Source organism: Dendrobates tinctorius, unplaced genomic scaffold, assembly GCF_039654945.1.
Source record: "Dendrobates tinctorius isolate UK_male_01 unplaced genomic scaffold, ASM3965494v1 ptg000162l, whole genome shotgun sequence".
Classification (NCBI taxonomy): domain Eukaryota; kingdom Metazoa; phylum Chordata; class Amphibia; order Anura; family Dendrobatidae; genus Dendrobates; species Dendrobates tinctorius.
Genome location: NW_027361829.1, coordinates 39809622 through 39830920, shown reverse-complemented (window position 1 = coordinate 39830920; position 21299 = coordinate 39809622). Strand labels below are relative to the sequence as shown.

General features: G+C 41.9%; 1 protein-coding gene across 2 annotated transcripts in view; it reads left to right on the top strand.

The window, feature by feature from the left end:
• POU6F2 (POU class 6 homeobox 2) overlaps window positions 1–21299 on the top strand; it is an 812961-nt gene that overhangs the window by 275303 nt on the left and 516359 nt on the right. For both annotated transcript variants that reach the window (XM_073549965.1, XM_073549964.1), the window contains exon 2: window positions 9555–9646. In XM_073549965.1, coding sequence (XP_073406066.1) covers window positions 9555–9646 — 92 coding nt within the window. The remainder of the gene's footprint in view (window positions 1–9554; window positions 9647–21299) is intronic.

The window sequence follows — 21299 nt, the reverse complement described above, 5'->3', positions numbered from 1 at the left end:
CAAAATTCAACGCGGTACTCAGTGAAAGGAGGAGGGCGTCTCAGACTATCCCTCCGGACACCTCTGGTTATATATATCTATCTATATATACCTGAGTTACATATCCTTCCCAGTATTCGATCACATCACCACGCCTGACTCTAACAGTGATCAGGATTTCAGGATATTTTGACTATAAAGAGAGCCACTATCGTTGGTCAATCTGGGGTGTCCGTCCCTTATGAGGTACGGTTCGAGCACTGGGCCCCCAACGGGACTGCACCTCTATATGATTCCACCCATGAATCACCCCACCATGGGGACAAACCTCAGATCCTCTTTGCAGCAACATGCGCAGGAAAACCAAACCAACGGTCAGTCTGAACAGTATAACTGCGAACTTACCGTGGTTGTTGTGGGGGATGATCAGTCCCAATTTTCCAGCACCTGTGTCCGCTCCCAGGGTCCTTTGTCTTGTTGTCCTCTGGGGGCAGAGGCATCCCTATTCGGGGGCCCCACGTTGGGCGGCCAGCTGTCGGGGTAGCTATTGAGGGGGGGCTAAATTAACCCTTCACGGTTGAGCCAGTGATGTCCAAATTTTTCCACAGAGTGTTGCTAGCAACTCAAATGACCACACGGAGATGGGGGTCTCTGTACGGGAGGATCGAGACAGATCACTAGTCCCCTTTATTTTAGTCACTTCTTTTATAATCTTTTGCTTAATTATGCAAAGTTCTCAACTACCAAAAGCATCATTTCACTTTATAAGTCAATAATATTGCAAGAAAACTGGAAACTACATTTATGTCCATATCCAAATAGCATAGAAAGTAATATAATGGCATATTCCTCAGAGTTTTACACCCCCGGTTCAGTTATCTTGCACCTGATGGGAACAGTCTGGTTTCATGACAGCCCATCCCAATTACAAAAATTTATCTTACAGCAATAAAAATGGAGAAACGAAACCTTCAGAGAATGGACAAAACGAAACTTCAGCTTTGATTCACAGTACCATGAGGTTCCTCATCAAGGCAACCAGCTTAAAGTGTGTGCTTTTGCTCCACATTCTGTATGCTTATACTAAATATGCCAGAATATATACTGACACTGATGGACACAGACCGAAAAGGTACCTTGTGCAAGAACAGCCTATGGGCCCTTTGCATTTTAATAGCTCATTACAGTGGAAAATCCACCTACTTTGTAGGTGCAAATGGGCCCCCTTACCTTTTGGGCCACTGTACTTTTTTAATGCTGCAAAAACCAACCTGCTCTGTGTTTTTGAAATATATAACACGTCAGTTACGCTGAGTTTTATTTGTGGATTTTCTCCATAGAATTGTATAAGATGTGGAAAATCCACAGGTACAAAACTGCTGCGGAAACACAATAAAACCGCGTGTAATTCACACATGACTGTATCAATACATTTCTGTCATATCCAAATACCAGGAAGTATCAAAACCAGATCAGCTCTATTTAAAACTAGCTGAAAAGCCCGGCATTGCCCAAGCATAGTAACTAATTACGGTTAGTTATAACAAATTATAAAAATGATATATATATGTGTATAAAGCTGAGTGTAGAGCCCCGCCCACTTCGCATAGCCACATTCACTATAATATCCCACATCATCCCGTCAGCCAAAGCTACCGGACGACTACCACTATTATCCCACATCATCCCGTCAGAGCCACCGGACTACTACCACTTATATTCCACATCATCCAGTCAGGGCCACTGGACTACTATCCCTAATATCCCACATCATCCCATCAAATCCACCAGACTACTACCCCTAATATCCCACATCATCCCATCAGCCAGAGCTACCGAACTACTACCCCTAATATCCCACATCAGTCCCATCAGCCAAGAGCCACTGGACTACTACCCCTAATATCTCACATCATCACATATTCCATCAGCCTGGGGTCAGAACCAGAGCACTGAGTGGAACGGTCCTAATTTTCATACCGGGGATCCCTTTAAGAGAGGCCTGGCATCAGAACCTGAACTCTGAGTGGAATTGCCCTAACTTCCATACTGGGGATCCCTTTAAGAGAGGCCTGGGATCAGAACCAAAGCCCTGGATGGATTTGCCCTGACTTCCATACCAATGATCCCTTTAATAGAACCCTGGGGTCAGAATCATAGTGCTAAGGGATTTGCCCTAACTTCCATACTGGAGATCTCTTTAAGAGGGAAGATGTGCCTATGGGACTATGGGATGGAGGATGTGTGATGTGTATATGGACATGGGAGGGGGTGATTCATTTCTGTCATGTGCTCTCTGCTCCTTTCTGGGGGCCAGACAATGGTTGGAAGCTCATGTTTCCGGGGATGCTAGATTTCTGCCACCCAGTCAGTGTCTGCTGAGGTGTTGTCGTGGAGTGGGAAAGCTGTTGCTCATAGCAATCAATCACAACTCAGCTTCTTTTAAACAGCTCTGGTGAAATGAAAGATGCTTCATGATTGGTTGGTGCTACACACATACATACATACACACATACATTCAATTTTATATATATATGAAATACCATCAAGAGACAAAATAAAAATGTCAAAAACACAATGAAGAATGTAGTAAATACTTCAATGAAAAAAAACAAGTACGATAATCAACTTTACCTATTAAGTACAGAAATGCAGCAAAAACCTCACCAAATACTCATTGTGAGAACATACCCTGAGTTTCATTGATCTGGAGTTCACTCCTCATGGCCACAGTTTTTTTACTTGGATTATCCAAAATTGCAGCAAAAAAACGTGGTTATACTGAAAATTTGCAAACCACAGCAAAATAATATTTTGTTTTGGTTGGACCGTATGGACCCAGCTTTACAAACTCCGGGGACAGTGGCAGGTGGGGAGTTTGACTGGGGCGGTACACCAGTCAAACCGTAATGCAGGTGTCCTAAGGTGAGCTCAGGGAAGACAGAAACATCCCGTGGAGCAGAAGGGCAACTGAGAGGTGGATATTTTACAAATGTGTTGTATATGTTAATTTTTATTATGTTTTGGATTTTGGGGGCCCATTTGGTAGAAGTAAATATACCTATTATATTCTCTTTATATAGTCAGATAGTCATTCTCCCTATCTAATATGATCCCCATATAATTTAATGTCTGATAGATTGTGATAAACTGCTATGCTAAAATGCCACCCCATGATGATCCAGCGCCGTAGACGTAAACTCTCCATTTAACTAATTTTGTTCTAAGGAAAAATCATTGTTTTCATGAGTGATATTTAGGGAAACTGTTTTCTTTGTTTGGTTTCTTAGAATTACAATAGGGCATCTTCTCTCGGTCTGAAAATGACAGTGGTCATTTAAATGCCAGACGTATTTTGACAGAAATCACTTTATAAAAATGTCAGCAAGTCTCTGTGTTTTTATTAGTTTGTTCCAAAATCAATTTAGATATTTCAGCTGAGTGCTTGTAAGTATTCCCAGAGCAATGTCCATTTCTGACTTTCTGCACAAAGGATATTACAGATTAATCAGATTTTCAAATTTACGCATTATAGCTTTGCACATTTATTACTTAATCCTATTTTGTGGTCCTTCTCTGATTATCATGAGGCCATGGAAATAGGCAAATCCATCGACTTATATGTAGGAGTCAATTTTATTGTTATTATAAAGTCCTAAAAAATTGTTAAATTATTAAGACATATATATGTTAAAGGGGTTTTACACTTTCAGGAAAACATGATGCAAATATCATGAAACATCATCCCGCCAAACTGTTATCTGACAGTATTCTCTGCATTCTGATAGGTCTCTTCCATTTATCCATTAATAGGTCTCGACATGGTCTTATTTAAAGGAGTTTTCCATTCCCTGAAAAATCCTTTTCGGCAGTTTATTTTAAAAAAAAAATATTGTCCTTTACTCATCCTCCCCAGGTCCGGCACGGAGTCTCTGCTGCTGCTCCCAGTGTCAAGAGCTCATGGGCTCTGACCAAGTGGACCACACAAGCTGCTCACTGATTGACTGCAGCACTGATTAATAATATATACCAGGAGCAGCAGCTGAGACTCAGCGCTAGACCCAGGGAGGGTGAGTAAGGCCCCATATAGCAAACTGCAGCTTTGGAAAGGGTTTTTTTGAAAATGGAAAACTCCTTTAAATAAGACCACGGTGAGACACATGTAACAGTTTTTATTACTGTGGTGCAGTGGAATGCGGAGTATGCTGTAGGATACCAGTTTGGCGCTATGATGTTTCATTATATCATATTGGATGGAAGTATGCAAATTAGTGCTTTAGGTTTCTAAAGACAGTATCAACCTTGGCGACATCACAGAAGCATGTGATACCATTTGCAGTTTAGTGGTGGGCTCGGGTACCAGTTCCCGGAAGCTTCACGCCATACCTCTACTAAATTTGCATGCGTGTTTTAGTTAAGTACATTGTAAAAATTGGAAATTACGAATTAGAAAAAAAAGAAAACAAAGTATATAGTGTAATGAGAGATTCTAATAGAGCAAGGTAAAGGGCTCTCCCCTAATAGTTCAGAAAACTGATAAAGATATGGGATCAATGTATAAAAATTTTTATTTTTTTAGATAAATTCCAAAAACATTAAAAACAACAATTAAAATGGAGGATATCACACATAGGCATAGGCCACACAAGGCACTTAAAGAATAAATACAACCACTTTACATGAATATATATGGCTAATTTTTGAAACACAGAGCGGGGTGATTTTACCAAATTATCATGGAATAAATGTTTGCTGTAATAATGGTAAGTATCTCAAAAGTGTCAAAGAAAAATGTGTTTTATATAGAGATAAAGTCATTCCATCAGTGAGGGAACTCTGAAACAAATATACATATAATTGAAAAAATGCCAAATGGAAATAAATGAATGTGGCTCCCAAATATAAAGATTATTCCTGATACTGAACAGCATACAGACAAAGGATGAGTAACTAAAAACAATTGGAGCAGAACCTAGATGACAATAGCCTGCAATGCATGGGCTGAAAACAAAAAACATAAAAACATCAATAGTGAATCATAGAAACAATAAGTGCAACCTGTGTGGTGGCCACAGAAGCACCCCCGACGCGCGTTTCGCGTGTTGCTTCTTCCGAGGGGTCTATGTGTTATATTCTCCTTTTGCTGTTTTTAATGTTTTTGGAACTTAATAAAAATTACAATTTTTTATACATTGATTGGCTATTGCTTCCATACCTTTATAATGTAATGAGGTACAGTATTTTCAGGCTTAGGTACTGAATAATTGAAAAGGGTTCAGTTGAGGGTTTTTATTGGAAAATCAAGTAAAGAAAAGGTAATTATATCAAAGATATTCTTTTCTCTAGCTGGCTACTGCAGGAACATGATCCTGACACTGCAGTTTACCCCTTGAATGGTCATGAGTTACTCAACAAGAACAGCCCTACACATGGCAAAGTCCTTGTAAACAAAGTATGGTGGCCCTTTATAGTTAAATATTAATGGCCTATCCTAATCATGCCTATTAAGTTTGCCATGCTCCAAATTAAGAAATTTGAGCTTCACTCTGGGACCATCCCCACAATAACCTAGAACACCCACTTTTGGGTGGGGTTTTCACAAAACTGGGATAATCCTAGCAAAATTGGAACAGCAGACTAAGGGTGAACCATAAATGTGTTTGTTTTCCAAGAATTCAACTTTTTTGATTGAGAGAAATGCTGCTATGGGTTGTATGTGATTTGACAGAAAGTGAGCTAAGACCATAATAACACTGCATATAAAATTTGATGTATTATCATAAGTATAATGATATACGTAGTGCTAATGCATTATCACATAACAGTCACAAATTTGTGCAGTATATTCAGCCACTGTTCAGGTGTTACTGTTACTAATTATGCCAAAAGTCATCTGATGATGATGCTTTAAATCATGTTTTGGATATGTATTTCTGCTGACTTTTTCTTTTAGACTGCACATCTCCTTTAAAGTACTTTATCCTCTCTCCATTCTGTGGTGATCAGTGTATAATCCCTTCTGCCTCCATCCTACTATGTGTTTTATTTATTAATTTTTTAAGATAAAAAAAGTCCTACAATTCAGTAGAAACAGCTCAGACAGCATAGCTTCAGTATAAAGTTACAAAATACATAAAATGTAGATAAGTGCTAAGTGTACATTTATGAAATTATTACTTTAGAATGTGAACACTGTTGGTAGATATTTGCATTTAAAATCACCAGATGTAACTTTTCATTAAAGGATCTAAGCAACTTTTGAGTCATTTTTTGACAGATAGTGATCATTTTTCATCTCTAAACAGGTTTGAAACAGAAAATGCCATATAGTCCTTCTCCTTGGCGCTTCTGAAACAAAGCTGATAATAAAGAAATTTGAGCACTGAAAAACCAGAACACACATGATCCAACTATAATTGTTACAAAAAATAATGACCCTTATGCATCCATTGACAGGATGGAACAAAACAACATCTGACTTTTTGTAATTCAAAAAGCATTAAAGTGAAAAGGGTGAAATGAAAATTTCAAACATGGGAAAAAATATTTCTCTTATTTCTCTTTATTAATTAATTTTACATTGGATGAGTAATTTAAAAGGCTGTGGGTGCTTTTAGAATGGAAAAAGTGTTTTTTTTTACATTTCTAGTTGTTATCTTTAGTTAATAGAACTGCACTATGTTTCAGACAGTAGTCTTCATTCCTTCATGCCCTGATATGCAGTTTTCAGCCTGATCCAGATTTGTCTTTTGTGGGAGTGTCCTCCCAGTAATATAGGCTGGATGTGAGATTTGCGTGTAAATCGCATACTTAGAGTCACATTACTTCCCACCTGCACTGAGAATGCAGGGTAATAGTGACAGTGTGTGCATTGCTCACTGTCATGATTTTTAGACTACTGTCACATAGAGTGACTGCTGACTTTTTCTCTTAGGCTGGATTCACACTTGCATTGCACAGACCTGCATGGGTCTGCGCACGGCCTCCGCTAAGCTCCGCCACCTGCCACGCCTCCTCCTGTTAGCCTGTTAGCTCCGCCTAGGGTGCATGATGCTGCATGCGACCTGCTTACCCTATCTTTGCACTGAGCATTTTGGTGCACTCGGCGCACCGTCAAAAGGACACATGCGCCGGCAAACGCATACCTGCACACGGCCTGCATACCCAATGCTAATGATAGGGTATGCAGGTCACATGCAGCGTCATGCACCCATAGGCGGAGCTAAAAGGAGGAGGTGCTTCAGGGGGCAGAGCTTAGTGGCTGTGCGCAGACCCACGCAGGTCTGTGCAACGCAAGTGTGAAACCAGCCTTAGACTGCACAATTCTTTTAAAGTGCTTTATCCTCTCTCCATTCTGTGGAGATCTGTGTATAATTCCCTCTCCCTACCTCCTGCTATGTCTAAGGGTACTGTTACACCTAGCAATGCACCAGCGATCCCGACCAGCGATATGACGCGGTCAGGATCACTGGTGCATCGCTAGGTGGTCGCTAGTGAGCTGCCACACAGGCAGATCTCACCAGCAACATCGCTGGGGACGGGGATCACTACTTACCTGTCAGACGCGGCGATCCTGACGTCCTCCCGCGCGGCTCCACGCGTCGCTCGTCGGCGCCACAGGAAGCGCTGCAGGAAGTGACCGACGAGGAATGGTCCAGGAGCTTCTCGCGCGATCAGCGTTAACCAGCGGGGGAGCCGGTTGGAGGTAAGTATCACATGCAGCGATATCGCTAGCAATATCGCTGCAACGTCACAAAATCGGTGACTTTACAGCGATATTGCTAGCGATATCGCAGTGTGTAACGGGGGCTTAACACTGATAGCAGGGAAGGGGAGCAGAGATGTCAAAACCAGGATTAGACGCTTTGACAGATTTGAAGTATTTTTGTGACAAAAAGATAAAAGAAGTGTGCAGAGCACAATGCAGCAGAATTTATTTTGAATGAAGAAGGCTATTTAGAAAGTTACTTAATTTGGCATTTAGGAAGCAGATGAACAATACTAAAAAAACTGCTAAGGTGAATGGTGTGCACACTGATAGGCTCTAATTCAAAACCTGTAATATAAGCCCCACTTACCATGTGCTTTAAGTACACATAGTATATTGTGATTATTTCAGTGAGCTAATCCATTAACAAAACCCAAAAATATATTCATCATGCAAAAAGTAAGACACAGTAGACAGTACAGGAAACAACGTATTACACAGGGTCAGGGGCTTCTGCACATGATTGACCAGTAAGGTCCGAGCAGGCAGCATGTGATTGTTAGGACCGTTCCACTCAGCGCTCTGGTTCTGATCCCAGGCTGATGGGATGATGTGGGATATTAGGGGGAGTAGTCCGATGGCTCTGGCTGATGGGATGATGTGGGATATTAGGGGTAGTAGTCCGGAGGCTGTGACGGGATGATGTGGGATATTAGTGGTAGTTGTCAGGTGGCTCTGGCTGACGGGATGATGTGGGATATTAGGGGGAGTAGTCCGATGGCTCTGGCTGATGTGATGATGTGGGATATTAGGGGTAGTAGTCCGGAGGCTGTGACGGGATGATGTGGGATATTAGTGGTAGTTGTCAGGTGGCTCTGGCTGACGGGATGATGTGGGATATTAGGAGTAGTAGTCCGGCGGCTGTGACGGGATGATGTGGGATATTAGGAGTAGTAGTCCGGCGGCTGTGACGGGATGATGTGGGATATTAGTGGTAGTTGCCCGGTGGCTCTGGCTGATGGGATGATGCGGGATATTAGGGGTAGTAGTCCGGTAGCTTTGACGGGATGATGTATGATGCTAGTAGTCCGGTGTCTCTGGCTGACGGGATGATGTGGGATATTAGAGGTAGTAGTCCGGTAGCTCTTGCTGACGGGATGATGTGGGATATTATAGTGAATGTGGCTATGCAGAGCGGGCGGGGCTATACACTCAGCTTTATATATATATATATATATACATATATATATATAATCACTATAATTTGTTATAACTAACTGTAGTTAGTTACTATGCCCGGGCAGCGCCGGGCTCTTCAGCTAGTGTTATATATATACATTCAGATGACTTGTAATTACTGGTATACATTATAATGCTTGTGGCAGGGAGAGATATAGTAAAGATGCAGGGACTATTTTCATTTACTTACATGATTATTAGGAAACAAACAAGATGATGTTAGTACATTTATGGTAAAGGAAAATCCGGCTCTCAGTGTTTCTTTATTTGTACCATGTTTAGGAATTACACAAGCTCTCATTCATTGGAGCATGAAAAGAAATTGCACTACACAGTCATGCTGAGAAGCCATGTATGTAAATTGATGGATAATGCGACCCACATTAGCCTTACTGATGATGGGTTCAGTTTCTCTGCTGTCAGATCACTGTATCTCCCTGAATGAGTCGGTGCTCTGAATGAGCGTTAGCATAATTTATGCCGCTGATAAGTGATTTGAGCTCTGGGGTTATTGATAAACCATTTAAGCATATCATTTTCAGCCTGATGCTCTGTGACATCACTAGTGAAATGTAACATGCTGATCTCTGCTTCACATAATGAGACACACGTTCTCCTTCCATTGTAGGGGCCAGAGGCAACTCCGTGCCGGCTGAGACGGGTGCGAATGATCCTCATCACCTTAGCCAATCTCATCCAGGATTCTCGGTTGGGCCTCAGGTAATGAAATATTTACAAATCTATGAGTTGTAGAATGATTTCATGCACATTTGTTGGGTTTATTTAGAATGTTTTTTTCTTTATGTTTTCAAAATTTTTATTGCTGAGGATTATTGTATGGCATAACGTTAACTGTGCCAAAGAGAACAGATTAATGTACCGTAATTTTGTTATTTAACTATGCAAAGATGTATTAAGCTCGGTAGACAGAGATCATAGCTGATCTTAAAGAACACCTGTCACCAGGTAGACTCTTCATGAAATGGTATTGTACAGAGTAATCATTTAATCATAAAATTATAGTCATTTAATTATAAAAGTGACGGTGTGCAAACAAAGCAGCACGTCATATGTAGACTAACTGGTCCACTAGGCCAAACAATTATTCTCTACACCTAAACTTGCTTTACACTAAAAGGAACACTATACCTAAATGCAGATTATTGTTCCCTGTTATCAACCATTTCAGACTAGGGAGAGGCTGAACGAAGTACTGCCAGGAAGTCCATAGAAATATCTTCTCCCCAGTCACCTTCTTCCATCTCTCAGGACCACTAGAAAAATTCAAGTTTGGTAAAAAAGGCCTTTGTATTGTGTTTTAGTGCTCCATTAATTGTTAGAACACCTAGGTTATAACTAGATCACAATGTTTCCACAATATAAAGTAGAACTTTCAAGAAGAAGTCATTTTTTATCAAAACTTCTAAATGCAGAACTCATAAATTGGAAATGTTGAAGACATGTGTCACAACGCTTTTTTGTGCATTAAATATGGAAAAGCAGCTTGTTAGACAAAATAGCTCCCTGCGGAGAACATTTGACTGTTAGATAAGTAGCTCATGCACATTTTTCCAAGCTAGCATTTAACTATTTAAACATGATTTTACAAAGTGACTTTCTTGGTTCCTGTATTGTAAGAGAATATTCACAGATAGAGGTAGTGGTGAAGAGGAAAGCCATGTCACCACTGCTCCACAAGCTATGGCTTTGCTATAGATTCACTCAAATGGTACAAACTGCAGTACCAGGTACCAGTGCCCTGATGGACGGGCCAATGTGCCAGTATAAATAATAAAAGTGTAGATCGGCAGGGGTCTTGGTACTTCCTTAGTATAGCCCAATGATTCTCAGACTATGAGGCTGGCCACACTGGTGAGATACCCACGAGTTTTTGGTAGGGTGAAGTAGCTTTCATAGTCGTAATTACATGTTGCATAGTCCTTTCTTTGACTTAAGCAATTTTTAGTTTATCAACTCAATTGACTAATATTATATTTGAGATGTTGCATTGGAGACCAAAAGAAAAAATTGAGAGCTATTTTCAATTTGTAGTTTGGTTTTCCATTGCCAATGGTGAGTTCCAAACATTATTTTGGTCTTTAGGAGGGGCCATGGCATTGTGTTGGTTTGCCAGATGAGGCTCCAGTAGATAATATGGAGAAGCCATGGTATAGAGATTAATGTACTGCAGTTCAGGAAAATTTTTCTAAAAGCAAGTGGAACTTAAGTAGAAATATCAGCTTTAGACTAAGTTTACGCCATGTTCCTGCCCCAGATGACTATAACTGTATGCAAAATATATATTTTAGCTAAAGAATATTATACTTATATTATTTAAATTATTTAAGAGAAGTAAGAAAAGTTAAGAAGAATGCTCTCTTTATGCTGCATGATTGTGTAATATTTCTTATTTTTGAACAAGGACGGGTCAATATTTTAGAGCAGGTACTTTCTTCCTGTTTGTTTTTGTGTAATCCTATTAAAGAATTGTCCAAGACACAAAAATTCAGATCAGTGGGGTTCTGAAACTTTCCACACACACTGATTAGCTGGACTTTGCTTGATTGTCGGATATATGCAATGTATGAGGAAACACATAGCACACATGGACATTTTTTAATGGACACTGTCAGGTCCTGCAGCTATCTCCTATTCAATTAAATAGAATTAAGTAGACTATACCTTATTCAAGGAAATAAGAGATAAGGTTCATTTTTCATCCGTGGACAATAAACAATGCTATGTTCAGCTTTGTACATTGTTTATATCCAGCAACCAAGTAAATTTCAACTTATCGGTGGGGTGCCGGGGGCGTCAGGTCCTCACTAAACTTATATTGAATACCTATCGTGCAGATATGTCATCAACTCTTTAGTCCCAGACAAGCCCCTTTAGGCCCTGAAATAAAATGATAAAGTGTGATGCAGTGAGCATCAGTATATTTATGTTCCCTCTTCTGTATATATAGCTCTACAGTGCACAGTTGTGGCCAAAATTTTTGGGACTTACACAAATTTTGGTTTTCACACAGTTTGCTGCTCAAGTTTCTACAGTGGAAATTCACATTAACTCTAGATTATTATTAAAGGTCATCAGATGAATTAATCATATAAAATAATGATTTATTGGGTCGTCAAGAACTTCAAAGTGAGAGGTTTAATTGCTGAGAAGAAGACTATAGTATGCCCATAAAAGTCCAGCAAGTGCCAGGACCAACTCCCAAAGAGGATTCTGCTACAGGATTGGCCTAACATTAGTGCAGAGCTTGCTTTGAAATGGCAGCTGTAAAGAGTCAGTGCATCTGCACACACAATGAGGTGAAGGCTTTTAGAGGCTGGCCTGGTGTTGAGAAGGGCAGCAAGCAACTTCTCTCCAAGAAAAACATTACAGGGAATCTGTTAGCAGGTTTTGCTATATAATCTGATAATAGTATAGTATAGAAAGCCTGATTCCAGGGATGTATTACTTACTGGGATGCTCGGTGTAGTTTTTTAGAATGCCTGCTTCTTCTGGTGTAGATGTAGCAGATATAGGAGGTAAACTGTTTACAACACCTCTGACTGGCATCTTCCTATGCACAATGTGCATTGTGAGCAAGCTGCTACTCAGTGGTGGATGTGGGGTAACACAGATTATCCTAACTGCTGGTCACATTAGCTGTAGTCCGATAGTGTTAATCCCCTAATAATAAAATGCTGATTTCCTTTAAACTACAACACACAGTGTAATAAGTAACACATCCCTGGAATCGGGGTCTCCTTACCTATAAAATGCTACTCTCAGATTAAATAGCAAAAACCTGCTGACAGATTCCCTTTAAAAACAGACTGATATGCTGAAGAAAATGCAGGAATTTTCTGATGAGGCCCCCTTTATTTGGACTGAGACTTCTAGACAAATAATTGTCTGGAGAAGAACAGGTGAGCTCTATAATAAGTCCTGTGTCATGCCAAAAGTAAAGGCTCTTAACACCATTCATGTGTGGGGTTGCTTTATATCCAAGAGTGAGCTCACTCACAGTTTTGCCTTAGAACACAGCCATAAATGAAGAATGATATCTAAACTTCCTTGAAGAGCAACTTCTTTCAGCAACCAAGGTGCCATGTGATGGTAAACAATGCATTTTAACATCTCTCCTCATGGAGAATGGCATGCCTGATATGCCAGGGTAAGGAGACTTATAAGCCATGCAATGCTGGTATGGGAAATTAAACATGGAAATTTCCTCTTCAGAGAGGAAGGTGACTTAAACTCTAGGGCCACCTATTGGAAGTAGTAATCCTCAGTCAATATTGACTTTTATTGAGCCATACCAAAAGGGATAGCCAAGTGGCTTGGTGAAAAAAAAAACTTTGGGGTCTATGGCCAAGGATCTCTACAGATCTCAATCCCATTGAGAACCTATGTCAATACTCAAAAAGAGGATTGGCAAACAAAAGCATAGAAATTGTGATTAACGCTCAGCACTGATTGAGCAAGAATGGAAAGCCATCAGTTAGGATTTGGCCCAGAATCTGACATACAGCATGCTAGGGCAAATAGAAGTCTTGAAATATTTGGGTCAACACTATAATTTTTTAGCCTTTGCATAAAATTGATGTACTTGCCATTAAATCTTTAGAAACTAATGAAATGTTAATAATTGTCCTTCGGTAACCACAGAGACATCTAATTAAAAGATGTGTCACCAACTGCCTCTTCTCGGCCCGGCGAGGTCTTTTATAATTAGTAAATGTAACACAGGTGTCACCTGACCTGGTGTCATGATCAAAACTTTTCCTTTGCGAACATAGGTTCCCACGAATATGTTCCTATTATTGTAATTCTTTCTTTACTGTCCCTTTTGCCTTTGACCAGCAGATGGCATTGTTCCCTTGCAATTACTCAGCTATGTATCAACTTCAACTATATTCTTCTCTCTTGTCCATTTCCTTACAGTATATTCATCCCATGTCTGATATGTGGTAGCTTGACTACTTTGACCCTCATTGAAAAGATTGGCAGTTGCACTAGGAAATTACTGTTCCACTGAAAGGATTTTTCTCAATTTATTTCTTGAGCAGCTCAGAACTATTGAGACTGCTTACATTTATTGTTTCTAGCAGGTTGGGCTCTCATCCGTGAGAGACAGTTCTGGTGAGTAGCAGAGCTGTAAGATTAGTAGAACTGTAATGGGGTTAAGTAAAAATCTTCATTGTTGTATTTATTACTCTTTTATAACAGGTACTGCTACATGTTTACATGTATTACCGCACATATGAAATGGTACTGCTACCCCTTCTGGGTATTACCATTGTTTTGTCCTTATGTTTTACTGTATTATGGCTTTTATTTGCATATAGCTGTGATAATGTTTACTGCATTTCGTGGTTTGTCATTGACAGCATAGGGAAAGTGTAGTGCTCTTTTTTGGACACTAGAGGGGGCACTCTAGTGTATAGGACTCTTAGTAGTATAGGGTTAAATGTAGGAGGGGCTTCCGGGAGTTAAGGTTAGGAGAGAAGGAAGTTAGTTCAGACGGGGCCAGGGTGCCCGAATGTCACGACTGCAGCCGCAGACGCAGCCCAGCAGGCACCTCCACGCCATGGCGGGGGGGCAATATGGACCCTCTATACCACAGAGGGGGACCTGGGCCTACCCCAACTAGGGAAGGGCAGCGACCGGGATCTGTGGCAGCTGAGCATGTGGACAAAGACACGTAGGACTTGATGACACCGCACAACTTCAGGAATAAATAAAGTAAAGTTTACTTAAAGTAAAGTCACAGTACATAGACAAAACCAGGACACACAAGGTCATCAGGACATCAGGACACACAAGGTCATCAGGACATCAGGACACACGAGGTCATCAGGACACACGAGGTCATCAGGACATCAGGACACACGAGGTCATCAGGACATCAGGGTCACCCCCAGGACATCAGAGTCACCGGCAGACATCAGACAGGAGTAGAGTTGAGCGATACCGTCCGATACTTCAAAGTATCGGATCGGAATGGATCGGCCGATCTTTAAAAAAAGTATCGGTATCGCCGATTCCGATACCGGAAGTCCCATTCAAGTCTATGGGACTTCCGGTATCGGAATAAGAAAAACCCTGTTTTTGCCTTGTACAGCCTCTCTGGGGTCTGTACGGGCCTTTCGGGGGGCTGTGCCGGCCTGCCAGGGGGTCTGTGCAGGCTCCGGTGGTCTGTGCCGGCCTGCCGGGGGGCTGTGCCGGCCTGCCGGTGGTCTGTGCAGGCTCCGGTGGGCTGTGCCGGCCTGCCGGGGGGCTGTGCCGGCCTGCCGGGGGGCTGTGCAGGCTCCGGGGGGCTGTGCCGGCCTGCCGGGGGGCTGTGCCGGCCTGCCGGTGGTCTGTGCCGGCCTGCCGGGGGGCTGTGCCGGCCTGCCGGGGGGCTGTGCCGGCCTGCCGGTGGTCTGTGCAGGCTTCGGGGGTCTGTGCAGGCATCGTCCGATGGGACTACAAGTCCCATCGGGCGATGCCTGCTACCATGACAGTGATTGACACATTAGCCAATGATGGGACAGTAGTAGTCCCATCATCCGGCTAATGTGTTGAATGTAAAAAAAAAAATAAAAAAAAAAAATTACATGCTACATACATACAACATGCATACTACATACATACTACATACATGCTACATTCATACTACATACTACATACATGCTACATTCATACTACATAAATACTACATGCAACATACATACTACATATATACTACATACATACTACATGCATGCTACATACATACTGCATGCTACATACATACTACATGCTACATACATACCACATATATACTACATACATACTACATGCATGCTACATACATACCACATACATACTACATACATACTACATACATACTACATGCATGCTACATGCTACATACATACTACATACATGCTACATGCATGCTACATGCATGCTACATGCTACATACATAACACATATATACTACATGCATGCTACATACATACTACATGCTACATACATACCACATACATACTACATGCATGCTACATACATACTACATGCATGCTACATACATATTACATGCTACATACTACATATATACTACATGCATGCTACATACATACTACATGCTACATACATACTACATATATACTACATGCATGCTACATACATACTACATGCTACATACATACTACATATATACTACATGCATGCTACATACATACTACATGCTACATACATACTACATATATACTACATGCATGCTACATACATACTACATGCTACATACATACTACATATATACTACATGCATGCTACATACATACTACATGCTACATACATACTACATATATACTACATGCATGCTACATACTACATGCTACATACATACTACATATATACTACATGCATGCTACATACATACTACATACATACTACATGCATGCTACATACATACTACATGCTACATACATACCACATACATACTACATATATACTACATGCATGCTACATACATACTGCATGCTACATGCATGCTACATACATACTACATGCTACATACATACCACATATATACTACATACATACAATACATTCATACAATACATACATAGACATACAGTACATATAACATAGAGTAACATACTTACCAATACTTGTCACATTGTTCCCCGAAGCCATTGTCTTTTCCGGAATAAATATTAACATAACAAACCACAAAAATACTCACCCACGATCCGAAGCAGTCCACGAGTGTGTCCCACGACGATCTTGGGTAGAGAACTGCAGCATCAGCTGATGCTGCCGTTCTCTACGGGCTGTAGGAATCCAATGACGGAAGGTAGGTATCCTTCCGCACTGTATTCCTCCGCCACTTAAAAAAAAAAAAAGTCCCTAGTCTCACTTTATGCCATTGCTGTGTGGGAATTTCCCACGCAGCAATGGCATAAAGTGAGACTAGGGACTTTTTTTTTTTTTAAGTGGCGGAGGAATACAGTGCGGAAGGATACCTACCTTCCGTCATTGGATTCCTGCAGCCCGTAGAGAACGGCAGCATCATCTGATGCTGCAGTTCTCTACCCAAGATCGTCGTGGGACACACTCGTGGACTGCTTCGGATCGTGGGTGAGTATTTTTGTGGTTTGTTATGTTAATATTTATTCCGGAAAAGACAATGGCTTCGGGGAACAATGTGACAAGTATTGGTAAGTATGTTACTCTATGTTATATGTACTGTATGTCTATGTATGTATTGTATGAATGTATTGTATGTATGTAGTATATATGTGGTATGTATGTAGCATGTAGTATGTATGTAGTATGTATGTAGCATGCAGTATGTATGTAGCATGTATGTAGTATATATGTAGTATGTATGTAGCATGCATGTAGTATATATGTAGTATGTATGTAGCATGTATGTAGTATGTATGTAGTATGTATGTAGCATGTAGCATGTATGTAGTATATATGTGGTATGTATGTAGTATATATGTGGTATGTATGTAGCATGTATGTAGTATGTATGTGGTATGTATGTAGCATGTATGTAGTATGTATGTAGTATGTATGTAGCATGCATGTAGTATGTATGTAGTATGTATGTAGCATGCATGTAGCATGCAGTATGTATGTAGCATGCATGTAGTATATATGTAGTATGTATGTAGCATGCATGTAGTATATATGTAGTATGTATGTAGCATGTATGTAGTATGTATGTAGTATGTATGTAGCATGTAGCATGTATGTAGTATATATGTGGTATGTATGTAGCATGTATGTAGTATGTATGTAGCATGCATGTAGTATGTATGTAGCATGTATGTAGCATGTATGTATCATGTATGTAGTATGTATGTAGTATATATGTAGTATGTATGTAGCATGTAGTATGTATGTAGCATGCATGTAGTATATATGTAGTATGTATGTAGCATGTAGTATGTATGTAGCATGCATGTAGTATATATGTAGTATGTATGTAGCATGTAGTATGTATGTAGCATGTAGTATGTATGTAGCATGCATGTAGTATGTATGTAGTATGTATGTAGTATTTTTTTTTTTTTTTTTTTTTAACATTTAACACATTAGCCGGATGATGGGACTACTACTGTCCCATCATTGGCTAATGTGTCAATCACTGTCATGGTAGCAGGCATCGCCAGATGGGACTTGTAGTCCCATCGGACGATGCTTGCACAGACCCCCGAACATCAGCACAGCCCCCCGGCAGGCCGGCACAGCCCCCCGGCAGGCCGGTACAGACCCCCACAGGGTGCACAGACCACCGGCAGGCCGGCACAGCCCCCCGGCAGGCCGGTACAGACCCCCACAGGGTGCACAGACCACCGGCAGGCCGGCACAGCCCCCCGGCAGGCCGGTACAGACCCCCACAGGGTGCACAGACCACCGGCAGGCCGGCACAGCCCCCCGGCAGGCCGGTACAGACCCCGGGCAGTCCACACAACCCCCCGGCAGGCCGGCAGAGACCCCCGGAAGGCCCGAAATGACGGCGCATCATGATGCGCACACACCGCGCATCATGATGACGTCAGGCTGTCAATCAACTTTGAACTTCCGATTCCGATGCCGAATTCCGATATTGAAAAAATATCGGAAGTCGGTATCGGAATTCCGATACAGCAAGTATCGGCCGATACCCGATACTTGCGGTATCGGAATGCTCAACACTAGACAGGAGTCGATTGGTTCCCGACATCCAACACGACCTACAGGCACCACTGCAGTCATCCAGCTCCAGGCTCCAGGCAGCGGTCATCAGGTTCCAGGCTCCAGGCATCGGACCTAGGAAGGAACTCAAGCGTGATGGTGCTAACACCGCAGGATTGCTGGGCCTGCATGGAGCTAGCACCGAATGGTAGTCAGAGCACAGCATAGTAGATGCTCAGCAGGAACACCGGTTACAAGAGTCTCAGAGTCACTGGGTGCAGGGCTCCAAACACAGAGGGATTCCAGGAGCACAACATAACAGACAGTTCAGACATGGTCAGGTACAGGAGAGATACAGGATCGAGGATTCAAGCCTGGATACACCGCCTCTAGGCCAGGGCGAATTTAGACAGGGTCAGGTATAGGACAGGTACAGGATCAGGGATTCAGGCCCGGATATACCGCCTCCGGGGCAGGGCAAGGGAACAGGACAAAGCAGAAATCAAGGCAGAGAATTTGGTACCATAACTGAGACAGACGAGGTCCACAGACACGAGACACACATGGCAAAGTCCAGGAGTGTTGTGAGTAGCTCTGGCCCCACCCATAGGACAGGGTCAGCTTATAAAGGAGGTGCCCCCTAGCAATTGGCTGGGGACAGCATTTCAAGTACACACACTAACCCTGATAAAAGCAGGGAAGGTGTGGCTGCGCACGCCCTAAGCACACACAGAAACCACTGCAGCACAATCAGTGCAGGAACTGCAGCTTAGAGCACCTGGCCATGGCTGCCAGCCAAGACACACGTGGAAAATCATGCACCAGCTGCAAATGACCTCACAACCCGCGGACAGCTTCCACAGTGGCGACCAGGGACCGCACATGTGAATGGTCAAGCAGCAGAGCAAAGACCTAACACCACATGTGCAGCTACGCAGCAGAGCAGGGAACTGAGTAGGCTCCATACATGTAACAGCCAGCAGTATCCCAGCTCATTTAGGGGGAAAGGAGTAAGGGGTTAAAGCAAACACATGCATTGTCACGCCGACAAGCAGATACAGACAGAACGGCGTGACACCGAAGTGTCCACATGGGCTATAGGCCCAGGACGGCTTGGCAGCCACGCAACATTTAATTAGTGACAGCCCACGTTATCCACGGCCAATTGACATCAATACAGTGGGCAAGTACAGTAGAGAGAAGATGTGGCGACTCATAGCCTAGGCGGACGCCTTTAGGGCTGGAGTCCATTGGCGTGAGGATCAGAAGGATGCTGAAACTTCACAGGGAACAGTACAGACAGGCCAGATGCTTTCCCAAAGGCAACCAAACTGGGTGGCAGATGAATTCAAGTCTGGGGTGAAACAGGCAGAAGGAATTGTCATCATGGCGAGGTTAGGTCAGGAAGAAGCTGGGAAGCAGTCTAAGATGGTCCGGCCCGGACGTGTGCCATATAGAAGCATCAGCAAAGTAGGGAAAGCTGAGGAAGCAAGTAAAGATGAATGTGGAAGATATCAGTAAAGAAATCATTCAAGTTACTATGGACTGTGTCTCAATTACTGGGAGTCACCTAGGAGAGGAGCCATCGCCGCTTGGGAAGCACCCAGGGGGACCCAAACCTGGAGATGCAGGTATGCTGAACAGTGAAATGCAATTTTCTGTGAGGGAAGGCCGGGACACTGATGCTTTAGTGTCTCTGGCCATGACTATAGTCCTTGCCGGCCCTTACAGAACTTTAAAACTCAGCACAAGTTCTGCTGTAACACATTCAGCTATATGTGGGTTGCTCTGGCATCTACACTACTATCACTGTATTTACATATAGAGATAACAGGACATATGGAGAACTGCTCTGGTAGAAGTTGAAGCTGTGGGCTAGTGATTTTGGAAGATTTATAACAGCAGCTGGTCAGGAGCTGAGCTTGATGCTGTATATAAATCAATGGGATGTAGAAAGATGACTGGGATGTTAAGAGTTAACGTCTCTTCTGGAATGTAGCACCTGCACTTTCGGTCAGGGTCTGGGCATGCACTTGTGGCTAAGCTCCATGAATACCAGCTCTCCACTATGAAAGGTAAAATCTCTTATTGCAGGAGAACAACAGCAGATGAAAAAAGCAAGTCAGTTGCAAATGTTCTTATTTTCATGTTGTTAAAATAAGTAAAGCAATTTATTACATTAAGAATTCCCCTTTAATTTCCAATTGACTCTGCATGGGCTTAGTCCATTTTCCTGGAATAGTCAAGGTCTACCTTATGAAATTCCAAAATTTGAAGTGGAGTTGTACAAAACTGAAGTACTGCTTCAATTTCAGAACAATTCAATCACGTTATGTTCTTTACTAGCAATGGGCTCAGAGTTTATACTCCAATTAGTCAGATATTTATGGCAATTCCTAGTGATATGAGGCTAAAGTAGAGTAATGACACAAAAAAGAAAAATTCCAAATGATCATAATAATTTGTATATGTTAATACCATTTTAAAAGTGTGGGGTAAAGTAGTTTTTAGTAAATACATTGTAGATATAGCTAAGACAGTGGAAGTGGTTGTGTGCTTTAGGCTTGTATATATTAACCTCACATTCACTTGTACTACTTTGAAAACTTGTTATGAAACCATTTAGAATACTTGTTCTCTACTCATACATATTTAGGGCAAATGCTTTAGTGTGTGACTATACAATGAAGTGTCTCACGTCTAATGTAATGCATGTTAT